Raw genomic sequence first — 20638 nt, forward strand, 5'->3', positions numbered from 1 at the left:
AATTTGTGTAGAACAAAATTCTTGTGTTTGGAACATCATGAGGGGATGTAATTAATGACAGATTTTTCAATTTTGGGTGAACTAACCCTTTAATAGCTTCAGTAAACTTCTTACTGCATAACTACATCTAGCTTAAAGGAACACGCCGACTTTTTGGGACTTTAGCTTATTCACCGTATCCCCCAGAGTTAGATAAGTCCATACATACCCTTCTCATCTCCTTGAGTGCCTCTGTTTGACGCACCCACCGCTAGCCTAGCTTAGCACAAAGACTGGAGGTAAACAGCTCCAGCTAGCATACTGCTCTCAATAAGTGACAAAATAACGCCAACATTTTCCTATTTACATGTTGTGATTTGTATAGTCACAGTGTGTACAAATAACAAGGTCATATGAGACAACCATCTTCTAACTGTATACATACTGGGAACTATATTCTCAGAAGGCGAAGCACTGCTACTTTCCCAAGTATATTCTGAGAATATAGTTCCCAGTATGTATACGGTTAGAAGATGGTTAGAGTCACTGTAACTATACAAATCACAACATGTAAATAGGAAAATGTTGGCGTTATTTTGTCACTTATTGGGAGCAGTATGCTAGCTGGAGCCGTTTACCTCCAGTCTTTGTGCTAAGCTAGGCTAGCGGTGGGTGCCTCAGACAGATTTACGGCAAGCACGGAGATGAGAAGGGTATGTATAGACTTATCGAACTCTGGGGGATACGGGGAATAAGATAAAGTCACAAAAAGTCAGCGTGTTCCTTTAACACAGATACTGTGTTTCATTAGTCCGTTCTTAAATTGGAACACAGCTTACATTAGATTGACATCCATTCGAAGTCAATGAGCTTCCTGATAAGAGTGGAGACTTGCTGGTTCATGTGACCTCTCTGCCTCTTAGATTTTGTGCCTGTCTCTGGGTTGATGCCCAAGAAGCACCTACAAACAAAAAGACAGAAGAAACCTGTTAGTTTAATTCAAGTGTGATGAAAAAGGTGTCAGTTCCCAGTCATCACCTTCAGTGGGTCACTGCTTTTGCATTACAGATTCAAACTAAAGTTAGCTCAGTTTAAACAAAGGGCTAATTCAGGTGTAAGTACTGTAATTCAGAAAAAAAAATGCATGGAACTGAACTGAAAAACATTTCCATCACAAACACAGTCAAGAATAGACCTTCACCAAAGTAGAGGTGTGTGATTTACCTAGGCAAAGCATTCGCACACAACAATTTACATAATTTACATGTTCCGTTTGCAGAGGATGGAGTAAGAGCCTGTTGCCTCTCCATCTCCCTATGGCTGTTTCTACTTGTACTCTTCCTCCTAGAATTATTACCCGTTCACAGATGATATGATAAACATTTAATTTCTTATATCTTTTTCACAATAAAGCACCCAGTTTTCTAGTTGTTTCTGACTTTTTTTAAGCTTTGTCTCTGGTCTAATCTGGTCTGGTCTCCAGCACAGAAACACAAATTAAGGCCCCGTCCACACTACTGCGTTTTCGTTTAGAAACGGAGAATTAAAACGAATACGATCTCCGTCCACACCAGCGTTTTAGCTGCGTATTAGAATTGATCTCTGTCCACATTAAAACGACTGAAAACGCGGATCACGTGACCATTCACCAACACTGGGCATACGCGTGCCGTTGTAAACACAACTTCATTGATAAAATTAGGGCTGGGCGATATGACGAAATATATCGTCTGGACGATATAAAATGTCTATCGTTTTATATAAGGCTCTATCGTTTAAGCCACGATAAGGCGTTTTACGGCAGAATTTTACGTCAAGATGCACCTCACGGCATGCCCATGCACACAGCAATACATAAACAAACATGGAGGAAGACAGTAGTAGACGCGGTTCAGACCAGGGTAATTCACCCTTCGCAGGGAGCTTGATTGACAGGCGATCTAACCAATCATAATCAGCCATCCGCCATTTTGTCCGACAAAGCAGTGAGGAGAGATCATAGACAGTATATAAACGGAGAGATAGCAGATTAACATGGGAGGATTTGAAATTGAAAAACGGAATGTACTGACGCCTTTACGTGGTTTAAAACAACATTCCTTCTTATTCCATGTTATGTTCATTCATGTTTATTTGATGCTATAAATGAACTAGAAGGAAGAGATGATCAGTTCACGAGCAGCTTTAACTGATGCTGTACAGTGATCTGTCAGACACATTTAAGAGCCACAAAACGGTATGTATCGTTTAAATTTATAAAAAAAATACCAAATTCGAAAGGTGAGACTTTGTTTAATATTAGGCAGTCGTGGCCTAATGGATAGAGAGTCGGACTTGTAACCCAAAGGTCATGGGTTCGAGTCTCAGGTCCGGCAGGGATTGTCGGTGAGGGGAGTGAATGTCCAGCGTTCTCCTCACCTTCAATACCACGACTGAGGTGAGACCCTTGAGCAAGGCACCGTACCCCCAACTGCTCCCCGGGCGCCGCAGCAATGGCTGCCCACTGCTCCGGGTGTGTGTTCACGGTGTGTGTGTTCACTGCTGTGTGTGTGCACTTGGATGGGTTAAATGCAGAGCACAAATTCCTAGTATGGGTCACCATACTTGGCCACATGTCACTTCACTTTCACTTTCACTTTCACAATATGTTTAATATCAAAAGTAACTGAAAAGTAACCTGCTCTGTCCTGTCTGTCAGCGTGTTGTCAGTCTCCTCTCTGCTCCGCGATGTATTTTTCACTGCGTGAGAACATGGTGTGTGCGTGAGAGCAGCGTAGCTTGTCGGACATAGCGACAGTAACTAAGGGGGGCGGGTCTTCGCGAAGGGCAACCAACCCAAACCGAGGAGCTTGTACTTAAAAGAGGGGCGACTTCTGTCGCATCTCGCATGCATGGATGTGGTTTGGATATAAGAAGACCGACGTGGACCAGACAACAGTTGTTTGTAAAGTTTGCCGGCTCCCAGTGCCAACAACGGACTCCAACAATACTAATTTATTTTATCACCTGCGCAAGAACCACGAAAAATAATACAGAGAAAGTCAACGAGCAAAAGCAGCGTTGAGTGGTGACGTAAGCGCTCGAAACAAACTCCAGACACAGACGCTGCAATAAATAAACAAATAAATAAAATAAATATTTAGTCCCTACTACCTTTTATTTGTTTTGTATATCATTTCAAACTGCATTTCCAGATTACAATTTTATATTGACTATTCATGAACTGAATTAACACAAAAATTGTTATATCGTCATTTTCGGGATATCAAATGAGCTATATCGGGATATGAAATTTTGGCCATATTGCCCAGCAGATAAAATTATCCCACCATGCGCTGGTTCTTCCCGGGTTAACCCAAAACCGCCGCTCCATGTGCGGTCAGTACCGCCGCTGCACACAGGAATTGTCACAGATCGCTGAAATGATAGCTTGCCTCTGGCGCATGTAGGCAGTTATAGCATTGTAAAATGCAGAATTTACTTGCACAACAGCTGCTAGCAAAGATATACGCCATGACTGACGACACCCAATCATAGAGCCGAGCGTGAGCCTCTACTACGCCATCGTTTCTAAAGTCCTTCGTTTTGACCCGTCCACACTAAAACGCCCTCCGGAGATTCAAAACGAAAAACGGGTCGGCAGCGTTTCTAAACTTCTCCATTTTGGGTCTCCGTTTTTGCCGTTTTAGTGTGGACGGGAGGTGCAAACGTAGCAAAAGGTCTCCGTTTTTAAACGAAAACGCACTAGTGTGGACGGGGCCTAAGTCTGCAACACACCACTTGTTTGAGGGGGAGAAAGGGGGGTCATCACCGTTTGGCTGCTGTGGTCCTGAGCGGATTGCAAAACACAATACATCCAAACATTCCTTGTTTAACCCAACAAATAAAAAGCAAGCCCTCAAGTACAATATTACTGTAGATATTACCTTTGGATAAATTCCAGAGTACAAGCAGCATCTTCAGCATACTTCAAGTTAAAATTGTAGTAGCTGGAAAAAATAGCAGCCAGACCAGTTGTAAAGTCAAGGTGAGGTCCCATGACCACTTGACCCTCCAACGACAGCATCCATGCCCTTGGTTTCATTATGTCACCTGAAACAAAACCAGATACACATCATGGACAACTGTTCAGTAAAGGAATACATTTTTTTTATTTATTTTTAATTAAGAGTAAAAATAGTTGTGGCATATTCTAACTACTGTGTGTTACATTTCTTTAAAAGAAAATGTCAATACATTCCATATGTTGAACAGTAAATAAGTAAATAAAGTTTCAGGTGTACAGTATAATTCACACCACCACATACCTTGTCACTTAAAAGTTTCTTTTGGATATTAAAAATCTGTCCTTTTCATAATAGATTTTTTTTTTTTTTTAAAGCCATGAGAATTGCAATTTACACTTTTTTAAGACCAAGTCGTTCAATTGGGGAGTGATAGCAGATTGTTTATGTTGACTTTTTGTTTACATTTAGATCCTTTAAATGAAATTAATACATGAGCATCATACTCAGAAGACTACTCACTCTCAGGTTATCTTTTTAACAGATTTTTTTGTATATTAAGGGACTATATGGAACTTTGTTTGTGGTGCTCAAAGTGCAAAAATGTTTTTTTGAAAAACTCAACAGCAATGTCTTTTTCCAGAAATCATGACCTGGTTTACTTAAGATAATCCAGACCTTATTGTGAGCAGTTTCATGAAGGAACTATCGGTTGAAAGAAAATAGTTACTACATGAAACTGCTCACAACAAATCTGTGGATGACTTGACAGAATACATTCAAAATGAGGAAGACATCAACATTACCTTGAACAATCAAGCGAGGGGTGCTTGGTAGCATCACAGTCCCTTCTACATCAGTGGCTGTGGCACAAGGCTGCAAAAATAACAGTAGAATAAGATTCAACTGTTAATAATCTGTACCTATAGTAGCTATATTTGTGAACAAATCTTCCCTTGGCCCCCATTGATTTATCTTAGATTAGGCAGTACACATTTGGTAAAGTTTAGAATGTGATCATGACAATGTGACTGGTTTCTTTGGACTGATGAGCGGTTGGCACCTGTATGAATGGTGAAGTGTAGAGTGAATAACTTTTTGTGGTCAGAAAACTAGAAAGATGCAATATAAGTATAGTCCTATTACCATTTACAAAAAACAATAGGCCTAATGCTTATGTTAATGTGAGAGTGAAAATATACTTACATCAACATCAAGCACAATAGCATCCTTGGGCTCTTTGAAGTACGCCATCAGAAGGAGAAGAATGCATGTAGCCTTGTCTGAAGCCTCCGGTTCAAAACAAGCCAAAACATCTTTCACGCCTTGATGACAGTTGACTTCTTGGCAGAACTTCAGAATGGTGTTGAATTTGTTCTCCAGGGCCTCTCGAAACTTCACGAGGATGGAGACATCGGTCAGAAGAGTAAAGTGGGAACATATACCTGAAGATAATGGAGTAGAAGTGCTGCTGAATCTTTGTTGTAGTTATAAACAGGTGCTCTTTGGATGCTTCAGGTACATTGTGTGTGTTGCATGGATGGAATATGGCCTCAAAAACGAGCGAGTGGATTTTTGCCAGTATAGGCTCATTGTTCTCACTCTGCTGTTCAAACAACTTATAACAGTGAATTTTACATAACATGACCCCTTTAACTCATTATTGTAACAAAACAAAAGAAAGATATTGTGGACAATAACCCTGAAGAAAGACCTGTGTTTAGCCGCTTTCCGACCGGAGGAACCTTTTCACAGTTCTTAGAACTATTGGCTAAAGTACCCGGATGTCGGCGTGTTCGCACCGCAGGAACAAGGAACGATTTTAGTTCTAGGAACTCCATTTGTAGGAACTAATTTAGGCCCTACTTCAGAGTAGGGTCTAAACCAGCACTATAGGAACTATCCGTGACGTTAGTGTACGCTGATTGACCGGACGCACGCGGAACACCCTGGGAACACCAGCACCCGCCATTTTTAAAACAGCTAGAATGTAAACACACAGATTATAACCTATATATTTACTCCATAAACTAACTATACAAACATGAAAAACAGTGATAGATGGGTCTCTAAACCTTTATGCTGAAGAGAAAATCCAACGCAACTTTGAGGGGACCAAACCAAACATGATTAGGCTATGTTTATCTGCCCAGCTAGCAACACTGGACATCAACCACACGGCATAGGCTAATAACCTTTTTTCATATACTGTCTACTTTCTATAACAGTTCTTTCTAATAAGATACTAAACAGTACTGTTAGACAGATTGCTAACTAATAAACACAGAGAATGCGAGCATTGTTTGCTCTGGCGTTCTCAGCGCCGCCAAAATAAAGGTCTGTCGCGCAGTCAAAATAAAAGTCACCGTGCTTGCGTCACTCCCTTACCCCTCCTACCAGTTCCTATGGCCACTTGGCCAGTGCGAACGCAAACAGCAAAACCGAGTTTGGGGGTGAGTAGTTCTTAGAACTGTTTAGAAGTGGACAGTTCCTAGAACTATGTTCCTATAACTACTTGGTCGGAAAGCGGCTATAGTCGCAACCCGTTACATACATACTGCCTTGTAAAATAAGGGAATTTTTATAGCTTTGGATTGTTTTTGAAAGAGATGTGCATTTTACATTTCGGATGATTGAGACTATACTCCACCCATGCAATGAGCCATGTGCTTCACAAGATGGAATAGGGAAAAAATACCTCTTGGTGAAAAGAGAAAAGGCCATTCCTCTTTTACAACTGCAATGGCTGGCGCAGGTACACTATTAAGATAGCGTCGCTGGATGATATAGGTCTTCTCCATCAGAGGTTCAGCTCTCTCAGCACCACTCATGCCTTCCTCTGAGTAGATGTTGAGGAGATGACTTTTGATGCCATCTAATGATTGCTCAGTTTCGCCAACTGGGACTTCCACAGGACACCACCTTACACAGCCGTACTGATCTACAGGGCCTCTAGTCATGCCTCTGCCTTCATCTGGTACCTGACTGTGCGTCCTCTCTCTGCGTCGTCTCACTAGTGTGTTGTTCCTGGTTTTATATTCCACCCTAGTTTTTATTTGCTGCAGAAAAGAATGACAACCATCTCCAAGCATGTCTCCATTTTTTGCAACGTCAGCAAAACATTTCGGATAGCTCCTTACAATGCTTCGAGCAATGTTGTGACACATTGTTCTGTTTGGGTTAGGCTCATGATCCAACATCTGATCAACCACTGCCCTAACCATATCTTTTCTATCGCTTGGTGATGGTCTTGTATTATTTGTCAGTGCCTTTCGAATAGCTGCTGGCATCCTATCCCAGTTGACCTCGAAGGCTACATGCCATGGTCTGCCAAGTGGCAAGGATGGAGATGAAATGGTGTCTTGAGTGCATGGGAAGTTGGAAGGAGTGTTTAAGGAGCTGGGGACAACGGTTGGAGTGACAGGAACCAGTTCCAGTTGAACTATTGCGAGTCCTACACACAAGAGAACAGATTATTACATAAAGGGAGAGAGAAGGTACACCATCTGTGTTTGATTATCGATCTGAATCCGATCTGGATGTAGTCTTTGACAAAAAAAAATTATTTTCTTATTTTTGCTCATGTTTTTTTTTTTTTAAGGTGCCCTAGAATTTGAAATTTAATTTATCTTGGCATAGTTAAATAACAAGAGTTCAGTACATGGACATGACATACAGTGAGTCTCAAACACCATGCATGTGTTGTGGGAGAAATTTGGAGTTATCTGAAGAAAATATTGTGAAAGGCTTTGCTGCATGCATTTTCGTGTTGGATAGCCGCAAATGTGGAACTTCATCGCCGAGGAAGCACGCAGATAACTGTGGTAACAAACCAAGCAGTTCTATCGAACAGTATTTTTCAAATTTAACACTGTTAAGTATGTGTGGTGTGCAGGGCGTGTTTGAACCCAAAATTGTCAGATGTAGGCTAGACGAAATTGCGTGGCAGATATAGTGTTGTAGCCGCGTCAGTTTGATTGGTAAAATAAGGCTACTCAGTTTTGTGGTAACGTTAGCCATGTTCTTCATGTATCGGCCTTTTGACAGCTTCGGCTGAAGTTGTCCTTGTGTTAATTGTCGTGTAATAACTTCTGTATGACCTGGCAATAAACATTTTTGTAATTGTGTCTATAATGTGATTGGCTAAACTGATTTTATTTCGGGTGCGGGTCGGGTGTCGGTTCTATTTTAAGCGTGTCGGGTGCGGATTTTAATTAGTGCAGCTGTTGGAAAACGGGTCGGATGCCGTTTGAAGCTCTGCGGGTACGAATTTACAAAATCATAATAAAAAAATTTAAAAAAAACTTTGGCCAAGAAATGGTTTACTTTGGGCAGATTTCTAACCCAACTGACCGACCGAGTAGATGCTATATTCATGCTATATTTACACTTATGTAATGCTGCCTTTCTTCAAAAATGTTTTTTTTTTTCTTAATTTTATGCATTATATGCATTAGTTTTAACTTTATTTTTATTCTATTCAATTTTATTTAACTTTAGATTATTCAACTTTTCAATGGGAAAGTATCAAAAATATAGTTACCTTTAAAGCCATTCAGTAACTTTCGACACTGAATAGGTCGAAGGTATTTCTCTATGTCTTTTTCTTGAACCAAAGCAAGGTCTTCCTTGCTTTCCACACCAAGCTCTTGCAACCCATACAGCAGTGAAGTCAGAGTTTCTTCAGAGAGACCAGGTATGAATGACAGCACCACTTCTTTCATCATTACTTCATCCATTTTCTGAAAAAAGAGTTTGAGCAGACATACAAACAATTCCATTTGTCAAATTACTATGGTTATATACACAATGTTTGAGCTTTATTATTGCAACAGACTGTACCTAAAAGAGTGGAACTATATATAACTCATCATTATATATAACTCAGTCATTCCTGACCAAACTAAAAGTTTCCAAGAGTTTACTGCACTTTTCAGTCACACTGTCCATTTTCCATGTTGATTAGAAACAAATTATGTTTCCTCACACTTTAATGTTACATGTTACATATCTGTTGTTTGTATGTCTGCTCAAACTTAGCGGCCCCTAATTTAATAACAAATGATCGTTGCGACGGAAGCAAATCAATCAAAACTAACTTTAGATGGAAAATAACTTAACTCTGCTATAAAGCCAAAACAATCTCTGTTACCTTAAATTATACGCTTATCTCTGTGAAGCTGCTTTGAAACAATCTACGTTGTTAAAAGCGCTATATAAGGAAAAAAATAATAAAATGTACAAGTTGTCCAACATTTCAACAACAGATATCTTTCCACTATATACTAACTATATACACTGCTATACACTATAAACTAACTATATACACTACTATACACTATATACTAACTTGGGGAATACAATCAAACTATTTACACCTATTTAGAAAAACACATTTAGTAAGCAAAACATTGTCTAAAGTAATTGACAAAAGGAATGTATGAATTGAATCTGGATGTAATGAACTAGGATATTTTAAGAAACCATTAACAGTTTAGACAAATATACTATTGAAATAGTTTAATAGTTTATCTAATACAGGCAGGGATGGCATCATTTTCTTTTTTTCTTCAGCATTTTTTTTTTATCACACCTAAAAACCACCAGCTCTGGGCATATAAATTTTAACCGTGTGATGAATTATAAAAGAATGACTTTAAGCTTAAACAAGCTTAAAATATGAACAGTTTTACAATCAGTTTTTTTTTTTTTTTTGTTAATCACTGTGATGAGAACATGTACTACAGAACATATGGTAGTAAAGCAGAACCTGTGCCATAGCTTAAAAAAATGTTATTAAAAGGAACACCCAATAAGTTTACTTCTTGTGTGTGCATTTCTACCTGCTTGCTCCACTGGTCACATCAATTCCGGCTACCTCTGACAAGTGCTAGTTCAAACTGCCTCTGGAAAAGAATGGTGGAGAGCAATTAGTGATATATCATATACTTTATATGATGGAAGAGGATAATAGTCAAGCAAATCCTTTTGCTCGATGCAAACATAATCCTCTTGGGCTGCTCCTAATTCACAATAGACACCCATGTCGCTCAGCTTCACAAAAGTATGTTTCTGAGTCACAAACTGCACAGACTCATTAAGAGCAATGATAAGATTAATCTTTCCCACAGAAAGTTCTCTATCAGTACTCTCAAGCAAAACACACATCCCCTTTCGGTATACTGTGCCTTTCACTGTGACTTCATTGCAAGCTACTGCAGACTGTGACTCAAAATTCTGACCAGCTACTGAAGCCCTGATCCTGTCATTGTAATCACTCACATAAAACTCTGTACCCTTATCAACATGCACATCTGAAGGAAAGAGTCTGCCTGCACTCAGGTAGGCTTGCAATAGTTGGTGTCTTTCTGCAAGAGTTTTGCAAAGATTCTTAAAGTTGTGCAATTTCCTAGCACACTGCTTGAAGAAGGTGTGTTTGCTCTCGAACCGTAACGTCCACAGGCGTATAAGTGGGCCAAAGTGAAGAATCAGCTCTGGGTAATGGCACAGATAGTGATGCTTGGGTTTTAATGGACTGGCAGGGAAAAGCCTTTGACGACTGAATATATATTCTTCAATAAGGACTTTAAGATATGCCACTTGGCCTGTTGTAATGGTTGGTGCACAAACAAGCTCCACAATCTCTCTCAGCTGCAGAATGAGTTGCCATACTTCATTTTCAGAAGGATCTTTAATTCTGTCACCCACAAAAAGAGGTAGCAACCTCAGAAAGCACCAGTTTTGAACTGCATGTCCACTTAAGCGTTCACTACCAGGAGACATGTCTGCTGGTTTGCTGCTGGCATCATTTCCTTGATATTTGAATTGATTTTTACATCTGTTTAATTGTAAGTAGGTAAAGTGCTTCTCCTGAACCAAGTGACCAACAAACAAGGCAAGGTCATAAGACACAATACCCTCAAACAAGTCATGCCCCAGACATGGCGGGAGCCCTGGCTGGCAAACATGAAAATAATTAAGCTGGTTAAAAGGAGAGTCCATCTTGATGCCGCATACTGTAGCAGTAGCACTGGTGTCTAAACCTTGCAAATGACTTTGATAGGATTGTGCAGTTCTTGAAGTCCCACACGTGTATGGTTCATTCATGAATGCATTTCTGTCAATCTCACAGTAGCGGCAGAAATGGCTTGCCCGACTGAAGTTTTCGACAAATCCCCCAATGCAATGTGATCCCAGGTTGTCTCCTGAAATGGCGAGTAAAGCTCCTTTTACTACTCTGCCATCATTTGTCAAAATACCCTCTTCCTCTAGAAGTTTGAGGTCAGTGATCAATGGTTCAAAAACTTTGTTCATGCCAAAGTATTTAAAATCTTTCTCCCTACATAGGAGGACAAGTTGCATTTGATCTATTGTGGATCTATTGTGAGGCAAAATGTCAGTCAGGGTCATGTAAACAGCTAAAACCTTGTGTTTTTTTTTCCCTGAACCAAGTGGATTCACAACCTCAAAAGCATCTTGATATAGGATCACACCAACAGAGGAAGGCTCTGTTTTCAACAGCTGATTGCCCTTAAATCCCTCTCCTTCTCTCACATCCTGAATTATATTTTCAGTAGCTGGTTGCAAATGTGTGGCGACATATTGTTCTCTTACAGATTCACTTTTGAACAGTGTAGCTAACGTCTCATGGATGGGAATATACTGGGAAAAGCACTCGTTACCATTTTCATCACTGCCCAAAAGAAAAGGCACAGGCTCAACATAGTTGAAACTGGTTTTAAAAAAACCCTTCCTTTTTTGGTCTGTACTCAAAATGTCCCTGTTACACATCTTAAGAAGATCTTCCCTGTTCATTTCATCAATGATGTTGCTTATAGTGTCCTCTTGGATTCCAATTTCTTTCAGTTTCTTAGTTAAGATCATAAGGGAATGTGATAAGCCAATTTCATGGGCATTTTGAAAGTCCTCAATGATTGTCTGTATGGTACTGGCTGGTAGCAATAACTTTCCTTGTAATTTAAGATACAGAAGGGCAAGGTTTTGCAAATAGAGAGTTTCATCTACAGCAAATGGCCCCTCTGGCTCTTTATCATCCACAACAGAAGTATCAGAACATGGCTGACTATGCAGACTACTAGGCTCAGCAGGATCGGACACATCTAACAAGGTGTGATCTAGGTTTTTGTGTTTCCTTGAAAAATGTGAGGCTAAAGTGGATGCAACTGTAAAGCTGCAATCACAACCTCTGACTGGGCATTTGATTTCTAATCCTTCATGTATGTGTGACTTCAAATGCTTGATGAGGGAGCTTACGGTGTCACATGCAACTGTACAAAACGGAGCAACACATTTGAAGGGAGTCTCAAATTGCTTGCAAGGTCGCACAGATGATCCAAGCCCTTTATGCTCTCTATACATATGAGTTGTCAAAATATTTGCTTTGTGATACATCCTAGAGCATTCAGGCACACCGCAATTGTACTTAAAGTTAGGAGCATTGCTATGCAGCTTTGAGTGCTGAATAAACTCACTAACAGTCTCAGACACATGCTCACATAAACTGAATTTACAGTTGAACATTGTGTTCTTCAGTTGAGAAAAACTAAATACAGGGCTTTTTTAAACTAGCAATTTTGGATGTAGCTAGCAGATTGCCCTTATAACACCAACATACTGTATTTGGATCACCCACACCTAAATTACTAAAGACTACTGAACCACATAAAAAGTAATGAACAATATATACACATTAGTTAAAGATAAATGTGAAAATATAGAATCTATTAAGGACTACTCGGGTTTTTAACTTTAAAATGAACAGTGTGTAGTGTAGCTAGAAAGCTACATCACCACCCTGTAGGCTACTGGAAACTAAACTATACGGTTTGTATTTAAGTTGAATATACAAACACCATTACCAGATGACGATTAAAAGACAATAATTACAAACGTATATCCTACAGATACAAATCACTGCAATTACTTTGGACTGTCTAGTTATAACCAACATTAATGTACTGGCAAAACACAGATAAGTGCACATTGGTCTAACAGCGGGAAAAATGCCGCGCAAAACATTTATTTTGGCAGTGGAAAATTCCAGAGACAAGATAAAAAAAATAAAAAATAAAAAATACAAGGACATGCGCACTTCATTTTTCTGTTGACCAGAAAGACAACGGTTGCTCCGTTTCACACACACAGCAGGGAAGAAAATTATAAAGTTACTAATTTTAGATGAATTTAATCCACCTTTGCCCAAATCCACAAACACCATAATTTATCTAGTTGATAATAACTGTCATAATACCCACATTAAGGCCACATCTTACCTTATAACTTTATGTATCGTCGGTCAATGTAGAAGCTGTGGTAAAAGAGAGAACGCTGTTAGAGTAACTAATATAAGCTTTAAGTAAAGCTAAAGTTAAATGTTCGACGGTGTATCTAATCAGACATCTCACAGTTAACTTAATACGGTATAATTAACACTACAACCAACGTCTTTTCATTCAAATTTGCGCGCTTAAACGTCGACGCGAGTCTGCTCCAGCTAAGTTACAAAAACATGACAACAGACTCTACAACTAACGCTAATTTGGTTCATACTTTTAAATTACATGCACTATCATATAAAAAACATCAAATTGATAAAGTTTGACATTTAAACACTTACCGCTGTCTGAATCCACCGAATGGGACCACGTAGATCAGAGAGCTCTGATGACGCTCTGATGACGCTGCCGCAGTTGCCAGTCAAAAAAGACGGCATTCACAGTAGTTTCTTGTAAAAGCCCCGCGCCTGCATTATTTTCACAGTAAAAGTCTAAATACGGTATTATATTGTGAATTATCACAGTTAAAGCCTGTGAAGTGGTAATAATGTAATTAACTGTGAAATATTACAGTTATATCTTGTGAAATCCTGGAAAAATTTTACAGTGTAAGATGATCTTCCAGTGTGTTTGACATGTTCAGAAATACAAAGTTTAATACACTGTAAACCATAATACTCAAAATACTTAATTGGTTTGAGTAGGACAAACTTAAATTTAACAAATTAGTTAAGTTAAATGAACTGTTATGAGTATTTAGACTTTTTCACAGCACTGACATATTTCAAGTAAAGCAGGGTATCCGCAGTGCATTAAAAAGCATTGAAAGACATTAAATGGATTTTGCGAAAATTAAGGCCTTAAATGGCATTAAAATGCATTAAATTTTATTTCTACAGGCATTAAATTTTTTAGATGGTTTTGAAGAAAAATAATATTACCAGTTTATTTTGAATAAAGCCTAAATAATTAATAACTGATTTGCTGTCGCAAAACGTGTACATATAGCCAAAATCACAGCAAATGTCTTTATCTTATGTGTATGGTGATTTTGTCAGACAATGTCTTGATTATAAATCAGGATTTTAGTGCTGGTTTAACATGTCAGGGTTCGAGCTTTACTTTCCCGACCGGATAAGGACCTGATTAAAACGTCAATACCAAAAAAAGAGAAAGAAACAACAACTTGCAAAAGCAACTTGGGAATCAACAAAACGCGAGTATGACTGATTTTATTACATTTAGTATAAGTGGCGATCGATACTGGATAATAGTCTGTATAATGTAGGCTACTGATGATAGCAAGGCTGCGCTGTTGAGGCTCGCGCAGCATCTCGAGGAGAAATGGAAACATGAGTGAAGCACATACAGAAAGAATCTCAGTGAAGCAGACTGCGTTAAATTCAAATTGTGGAGTTTTTATAACTTGATACTGGTGGAAACCCACCAGTACCATCCGGATTAGGAAACATTATTACAAGCTTACCATTGTGAATCGGGCTAAGGTAAGGAGATAGTTTTGAACACTGGCTGGTTATGTACTTGCTTAAATTGATTTTGGATCATTTTTAACCAAAAAATGTTACAGACTACAGCTTTAAAAGTAATGCGGTACATTACTAGTTACTTGAAAAGTAATCTGATTATGTAGCTCAAGTTAATTGTAATGCATTACCCCCAACACTGGACATCAGTACCAGTATTAGTATCAGTGATACTGGCCTTCATTCATAAAAATATGACATTAAACAAATATTTAAAATATACTATCTTTAAGCTGTTTCTACATTAATTTGGAGAGTTCTGTGAAATTATTGCAATATAAAAATATTAAAAACCCTAATGTATTTAGGCGTGATTAATTACAGAAAAAAAACTAAGTTATAAAATCAGAATTGTGAGAAATAAAGTTAGAATTGCAGGATATATCACCTGAACTTTATAAGGAAAGGCTGAACCTTCAAGTTCAGTATAATCTGTTATCAACAAATAAAACCGAATGGTATTTATTACGTTCTAGAGGATATATATACGAACATGGAGAAAAAGCAGGACAACTTTTAGCACACCAGTTAAAATCTAAAGCTGCCTCTCAACTTATACCTCAAATTTGTAACAGTAATAATGATTTAATAGTTAACCCAGTTGAAATTAATAACATTTTTAAGAACTATTACTTAAATTTATATACTTCTGAAAGCCCTGAATCTAACTCTGAAATGTTGGAATTTTTAAACAATATAGATATACCCACCCTTAATTCTGTACAGAAAAGTAATTTAGATCAGCCCATACAAATAGAAGAAATTTTAAACTCGATCATATTAATGCAGAGTAAAAAAAACTCCCGGCCCTGATGGCTATCCAATAGACTTTTATAAAAAATTTGCAGATAAATTAGCCCCTCTTCTTCTTGTTTGAAGACTCTTTGGGAAAGGGTAGTTTGCCACAAACTTTGAATGAAGCAAACATTACACTTTTATTAAAACCTGGTAAGGATCCTTTGAAATGTAATTCTTATAGGCCAATTTCTCTTTTAAATTCTGATGTTAAAATCTTGGCAAAAATCCTTGCTTTACGTTTAGATACAGTAAAACTTGATTTCAAAAGACCAAACAGGGTTTGTCAGAGGCCGGCATTCTTTTAGTAACATCCGGAGACTGTTAGGGGTAATCCACTCACCTAAACTTTCTCAGAACTCTGTCCCTCAAGTAGTCATCTAGTTAGACGCCGAAAAAGCGTTCAACAGAGTTGAATGGAAATATTTATTCTCAGTGTTGGAAAGATTTGGCTTTGGAACGCATCTTCTGTCTTTAATTAAGTTATTATATTTTTCCCCTAATGTGTCTGTAATCACGAATAAAGTACGTTCAGAGTCTTTTCCCCTATCAAGGGGTACACGACAAGGTTGTCCGCTTAGTCCTTTACTTTTTACTTTAGCCATTGAACCCCTATCTATAGCGTTAAGGCACTCACAGAATTTCACTGGCATCAGCAGTAGGGGCATAGAACATAGAGTATCGTTATATGCCGATGATATGCTGTTGTACATTTCAGATCCGATTTTAGGTATTCCACAAGTATTTAAGATATTGAAACAATTTGGAACATTTTCAGGCTATAAATTGAATTTTTCAAAAAGCGTTTATTTTCCCATAAACAGTAAGGGCCCCCATACTACGAACACTGATATACCTTTTCAGCTGTCTGTATCAGGTTTTAGATATTTGGGGATAAACATCACTCGGGGATTCCCTAACCTTTACAAAGAGAACTTTGCTCTTTTAATCGACAAGTTAAAACTAGACCTCAAAAAATGGGATTTGTTGTTTCTTTCTCTTGCAGGTAGAATTAATTGTGTAAAAATGAATATTTTACCAAGATTCATGTACTTGTTTCAATGTATCCCAATCTTTTTGACAAAGTCCTTTTTTCAGAATCTAGACAGATTGATTTCATCATTTATATGGAGTGGAAAAACACCTAGAATTCAGAAGGAATTTCTCCAAAAACAGAAATCTCAAGGTGGATTAGCGCTTCCTAACTTTAGGTATTATTATTGGGCTGCGAATATCTCAAAAGTACTCTATTGGCTTAAGAACCCCAATGATGTCTGGTGTATTTCAGAGGCAAAGTCATGTACCTCATCATTTCTTCCTGCTTTAGCTCTATCTAAATTGCCCCTTGGAATTTCATTGTATACTCAGTTTCCAGTTGTAGCAAACACCCTTAAGATTTGGTTTCAGTTCAGACAATGTTTTGGTTTTAAAGACTTCTCCATAGCCAGCCCTATATGCAAGAATCACCTATTCCTTCCAGCTCAATTGGACTCAGTCTTCAACCAGTGGCAACATTTAGGTCTTGTCAAATTTAGTGATCTTTTTATTGATGATTTTTTTGCCCCATTCTCCACTCTCTCCTCAAAATATAATCTGCCAAGATCACACGTTTAGATATTTTCAAGTTCGTCATCTAATCCAAAATCATTGTCTCACTTATCCCTCCATTCCTCCCAGTACAGGATTGGACACAATTTTAAATATTCCATTGCATATGAAGGGAGTAATTTCTAATTTATATAATATTTTAATGTCAATAAAAAATATTAATCTAGACAAAATCCGTGCAGACTGGACAAAGGATCTGGCAGCGGATATATCAGATGAAACTTGGAATAATGCAATATCTAGAGTGAATGGAACAACATCCTGTACTCGCTTGGGTTTAATCCAGTTCAAGGTCCTCCACAGACTTTATTACAGTAAGGTTAGACTTTCCAAGATCTACGCTAATGTAGAAGACACGTGTGAAAGATGTCATTCTGTTAAAAATCTCCCATATGTTTTGGGCTTGCTCCAGACTGCTTGATTACTGGACAACTATATTTAAAATTTTGTCTGAAGCATATAAAGATATCAAACCTAGCTTTGAAATGGCTGTTTTTGGAGTACCTGAGCAAGGTGTGGTCATGTCTAAAAATTGTCAAGATGCTTGTGCTTTTGCATGTCTTTTGGCTCGGAGGAGAATATTACTTGATTGGAAATCAAATAAACCACCTTTAGTTTCACTCTGGCTTAGTGATGTAATGCTGTTCTTGAAAATGGAGAAAATTAAATATTCTCTTAGAGGATCCACCAAATGTTTTTATTCTGTATGGACTCCAATTATCTCATATTTTGAAAAGGGTGCAACTCTTCCCCCAAACTAAATGAACGCTTGTGCATGTTTGATCAAATAAATAAATCGGACACAATGGGCTAACAACCATGTCAATTTCCTCGATGTTTGTAATATCAGAACTTTAAGATTCTGTTTTTCCAATACTTTTCGATTTATTTTTTTTATTTTTGTATTTATTTTTTTAATTTTTTTATAACTGTTCTGGGGTGGGTTGAGGGTAAGGGGTAAATTGTAAAATCAAAAGGAACATTGTTCATTTTATCTGTATGTAATATGTCACTGTTCTTCCTTTAATAAAATATATATATATATATATATATATATATATATATATATATATATATATATATATATATATATATATATATATATATATATATATATATAAAAAGAATTGCAGGATATAAAATCACAATTCTGAGGAAAAAAAAAGGGGGAGACATAACTTTATTTATTTATATATAATATATATATATATATTATATACACACAGCAAAGTTATGTCTCCCCCTTTTTTTTCCTCAGAATTTTGATTTTATATCCTGCAATTCTAACTTTATTTCTCACAATTTTGATTTTTTATTCGCAGAAATGTGAGATATAAAGCTGCAATATTTATATTTTTATTCTGTAGTGGAAACCAGCTTTCATAGAAAGCAGTACAAACCTCATCAGAGCAGAATTAACTAGCTGTTTCCTAATAAGTTGATCTTAATCAGGTGTGTTAAAAAGGAAGACATACAAAATGTGCAGGGTGCAAAGTTGAGATCCACTGTCACAGACCATCTTGTGAGTGGAACTACTTAGTCCACAAATTCAGGATCTGACATTGAAAGATCAATAACCTCAGAAACAGCCCAAGCTGTCTTTGACACATCTTTTGAAGTAACAAGGCAAAACATTTTATATTGCTTATTGTAGTGTATTAATTGTTAAATATATATATGAAAGTGTTTTTTTGAAATAACGATTGAATAAATGCAACATAGAATACATTGTTTTAAATGAAGATTGTATTTTATGACTGTTAATTACATATGTGTGAAAAACGTATAGCACCAACAAACAAGAAGTTAACATTGAGTAATCTACATTTTAGACAATGTTGCCACTTTCTCTGTTTTTGTTGTCAACGTAAAAAGTTTCCAACAAAGGCAAACTTCTGCAACACTGTAACAATGTAGCAACACTGTAGCAGTGAAGGAGCCAGTGTTTTGAAACAAACTGTATTGTAAAAAGGGCTATATTAATAAAGGTGACTTGAATTAATCAGTTGAGTGAATGATTCAATGAATCATTCATAATGACAGTCACCTGTCGCCACCCACTGGTGTAATGGTGTAACCTACAAAAATACCCACTACTAAAGTACAATATTTTCACAAATTCACAGAAGAAATTAAGCCATACTATGGAATGACATGACAGTGTTTTTCTGTTTGGTTAAAATATTATGTGTTGTATAAAATGTAATTCTTCTAGTTCTGTGTTTTTATTCAATGCAACATCAATATAGTTGTGAAATGAGAAAATATCCACCGAATCCTCATGCAGATGGTAAATACAGTTGTCAGCTAGTTTTAATTGAATGTTACAGTCTGAGCACGAAAGCTCTGACATTTGATTAAAGAGCGTTTCTGCCAGTCTAGCGCACTCAGAAGAGGATGTCTGTGATTTTCAAGCAATCCAACATGCTTTGTGATAGATGTGATATTTGGAGTGTTTTTCATTTGACTGAATGTTCAAAAAATACAGATGATGAGCAAAAAAGCTGACCCGACTTCAAATTTATCACCATCATTTCTAATATTGTTTTATCACATTCACCAAACAATGGCTGCAAATACAAATTTGCAGTGCAATAAATCGCAAGCTGAAGTAATTTGTCATAGATGTAAGCAATCTGTTACAATCAACGTGGAATGGCTTTCACATCCCATTTTATTTCTGTAATGTGCTGTATTTCTGAATGAAACAGGATGTAGTAGGATGGAACTTGATTTTATCCGCCAGATTGAAAGAAATTGACCAGGGGCCTCATTTATAAAACTTTGCGTACGCACAAAACAGGCCCTGAAAGTGCGTATGCACCCTTCCGACGCATAAGTTGTGATTTTATAAAAACATTTGAGACAGAGCAGTTTGGCGACACCAATGGTGAGCTGAAAGACTGACGGCAGATGAAGGAAAACCACTTTAAATCCTAATTGAGTACTAATCATAAATACAGTGCATGTCCACAATAACAGTTTAAATAAATAAAAGAATTATTTAAACTCGCATGGAAACTCACGTTTTCATTTTGATACACTTTCCGAAATTTCATTACGGAGAAGTTAAACAAAAATTATTTGAATTTATATGAATTTTTTGCTACTTTCGATCACTTTTCCTGTGACACGCTGTTTTAATGACAGCGAGGAGCGCTAGGTGCACAATAATTCCTCATTAAACTAAACTGCAGATGTTATGACAAAATATTTTAGTGAGAAGATTGATGATCATCACACTTAACTTGGATATTATGGAAGACAATGCTGGATTCGGTGGTCGAATGGTCCGCTGTCCAGTTTGAATAGGTACAATGATAATATAGCTTACTGTAGCCTACAACCGCAGCTGCAGGAGGTGTTGATGTCATGTAAAAGATCTTCAAACAATTACCTCTGTATTTGAAGG

The 20638-nt window shown here is 37.5% G+C and overlaps 1 protein-coding gene across 1 annotated transcript; it reads right to left on the minus strand.

Annotated features, from left to right (window-relative positions):
- Positions 1 to 819: 819 nt before the first annotated feature.
- Positions 820 to 8800, minus strand: LOC137024519 (uncharacterized). Its single transcript, XM_067392168.1, has 6 exons — positions 8527 to 8800; positions 6682 to 7437; positions 5190 to 5428; positions 4790 to 4859; positions 3906 to 4071; positions 820 to 940 (listed from the first exon to the last, which is right to left on the minus strand). Exons 1-6 carry the CDS (start codon positions 8762 to 8764, stop codon positions 820 to 822), a joined length of 1590 nt encoding a protein of 529 aa, XP_067248269.1. The 5' UTR covers positions 8765 to 8800.
- Between the last annotated feature and the right edge of the window lie 11838 nt (positions 8801 to 20638).

The sequence above is a fragment of the Chanodichthys erythropterus genome, chromosome 2, assembly GCF_024489055.1.
Source record: "Chanodichthys erythropterus isolate Z2021 chromosome 2, ASM2448905v1, whole genome shotgun sequence".
Lineage (NCBI taxonomy): Eukaryota > Metazoa > Chordata > Actinopteri > Cypriniformes > Xenocyprididae > Chanodichthys > Chanodichthys erythropterus.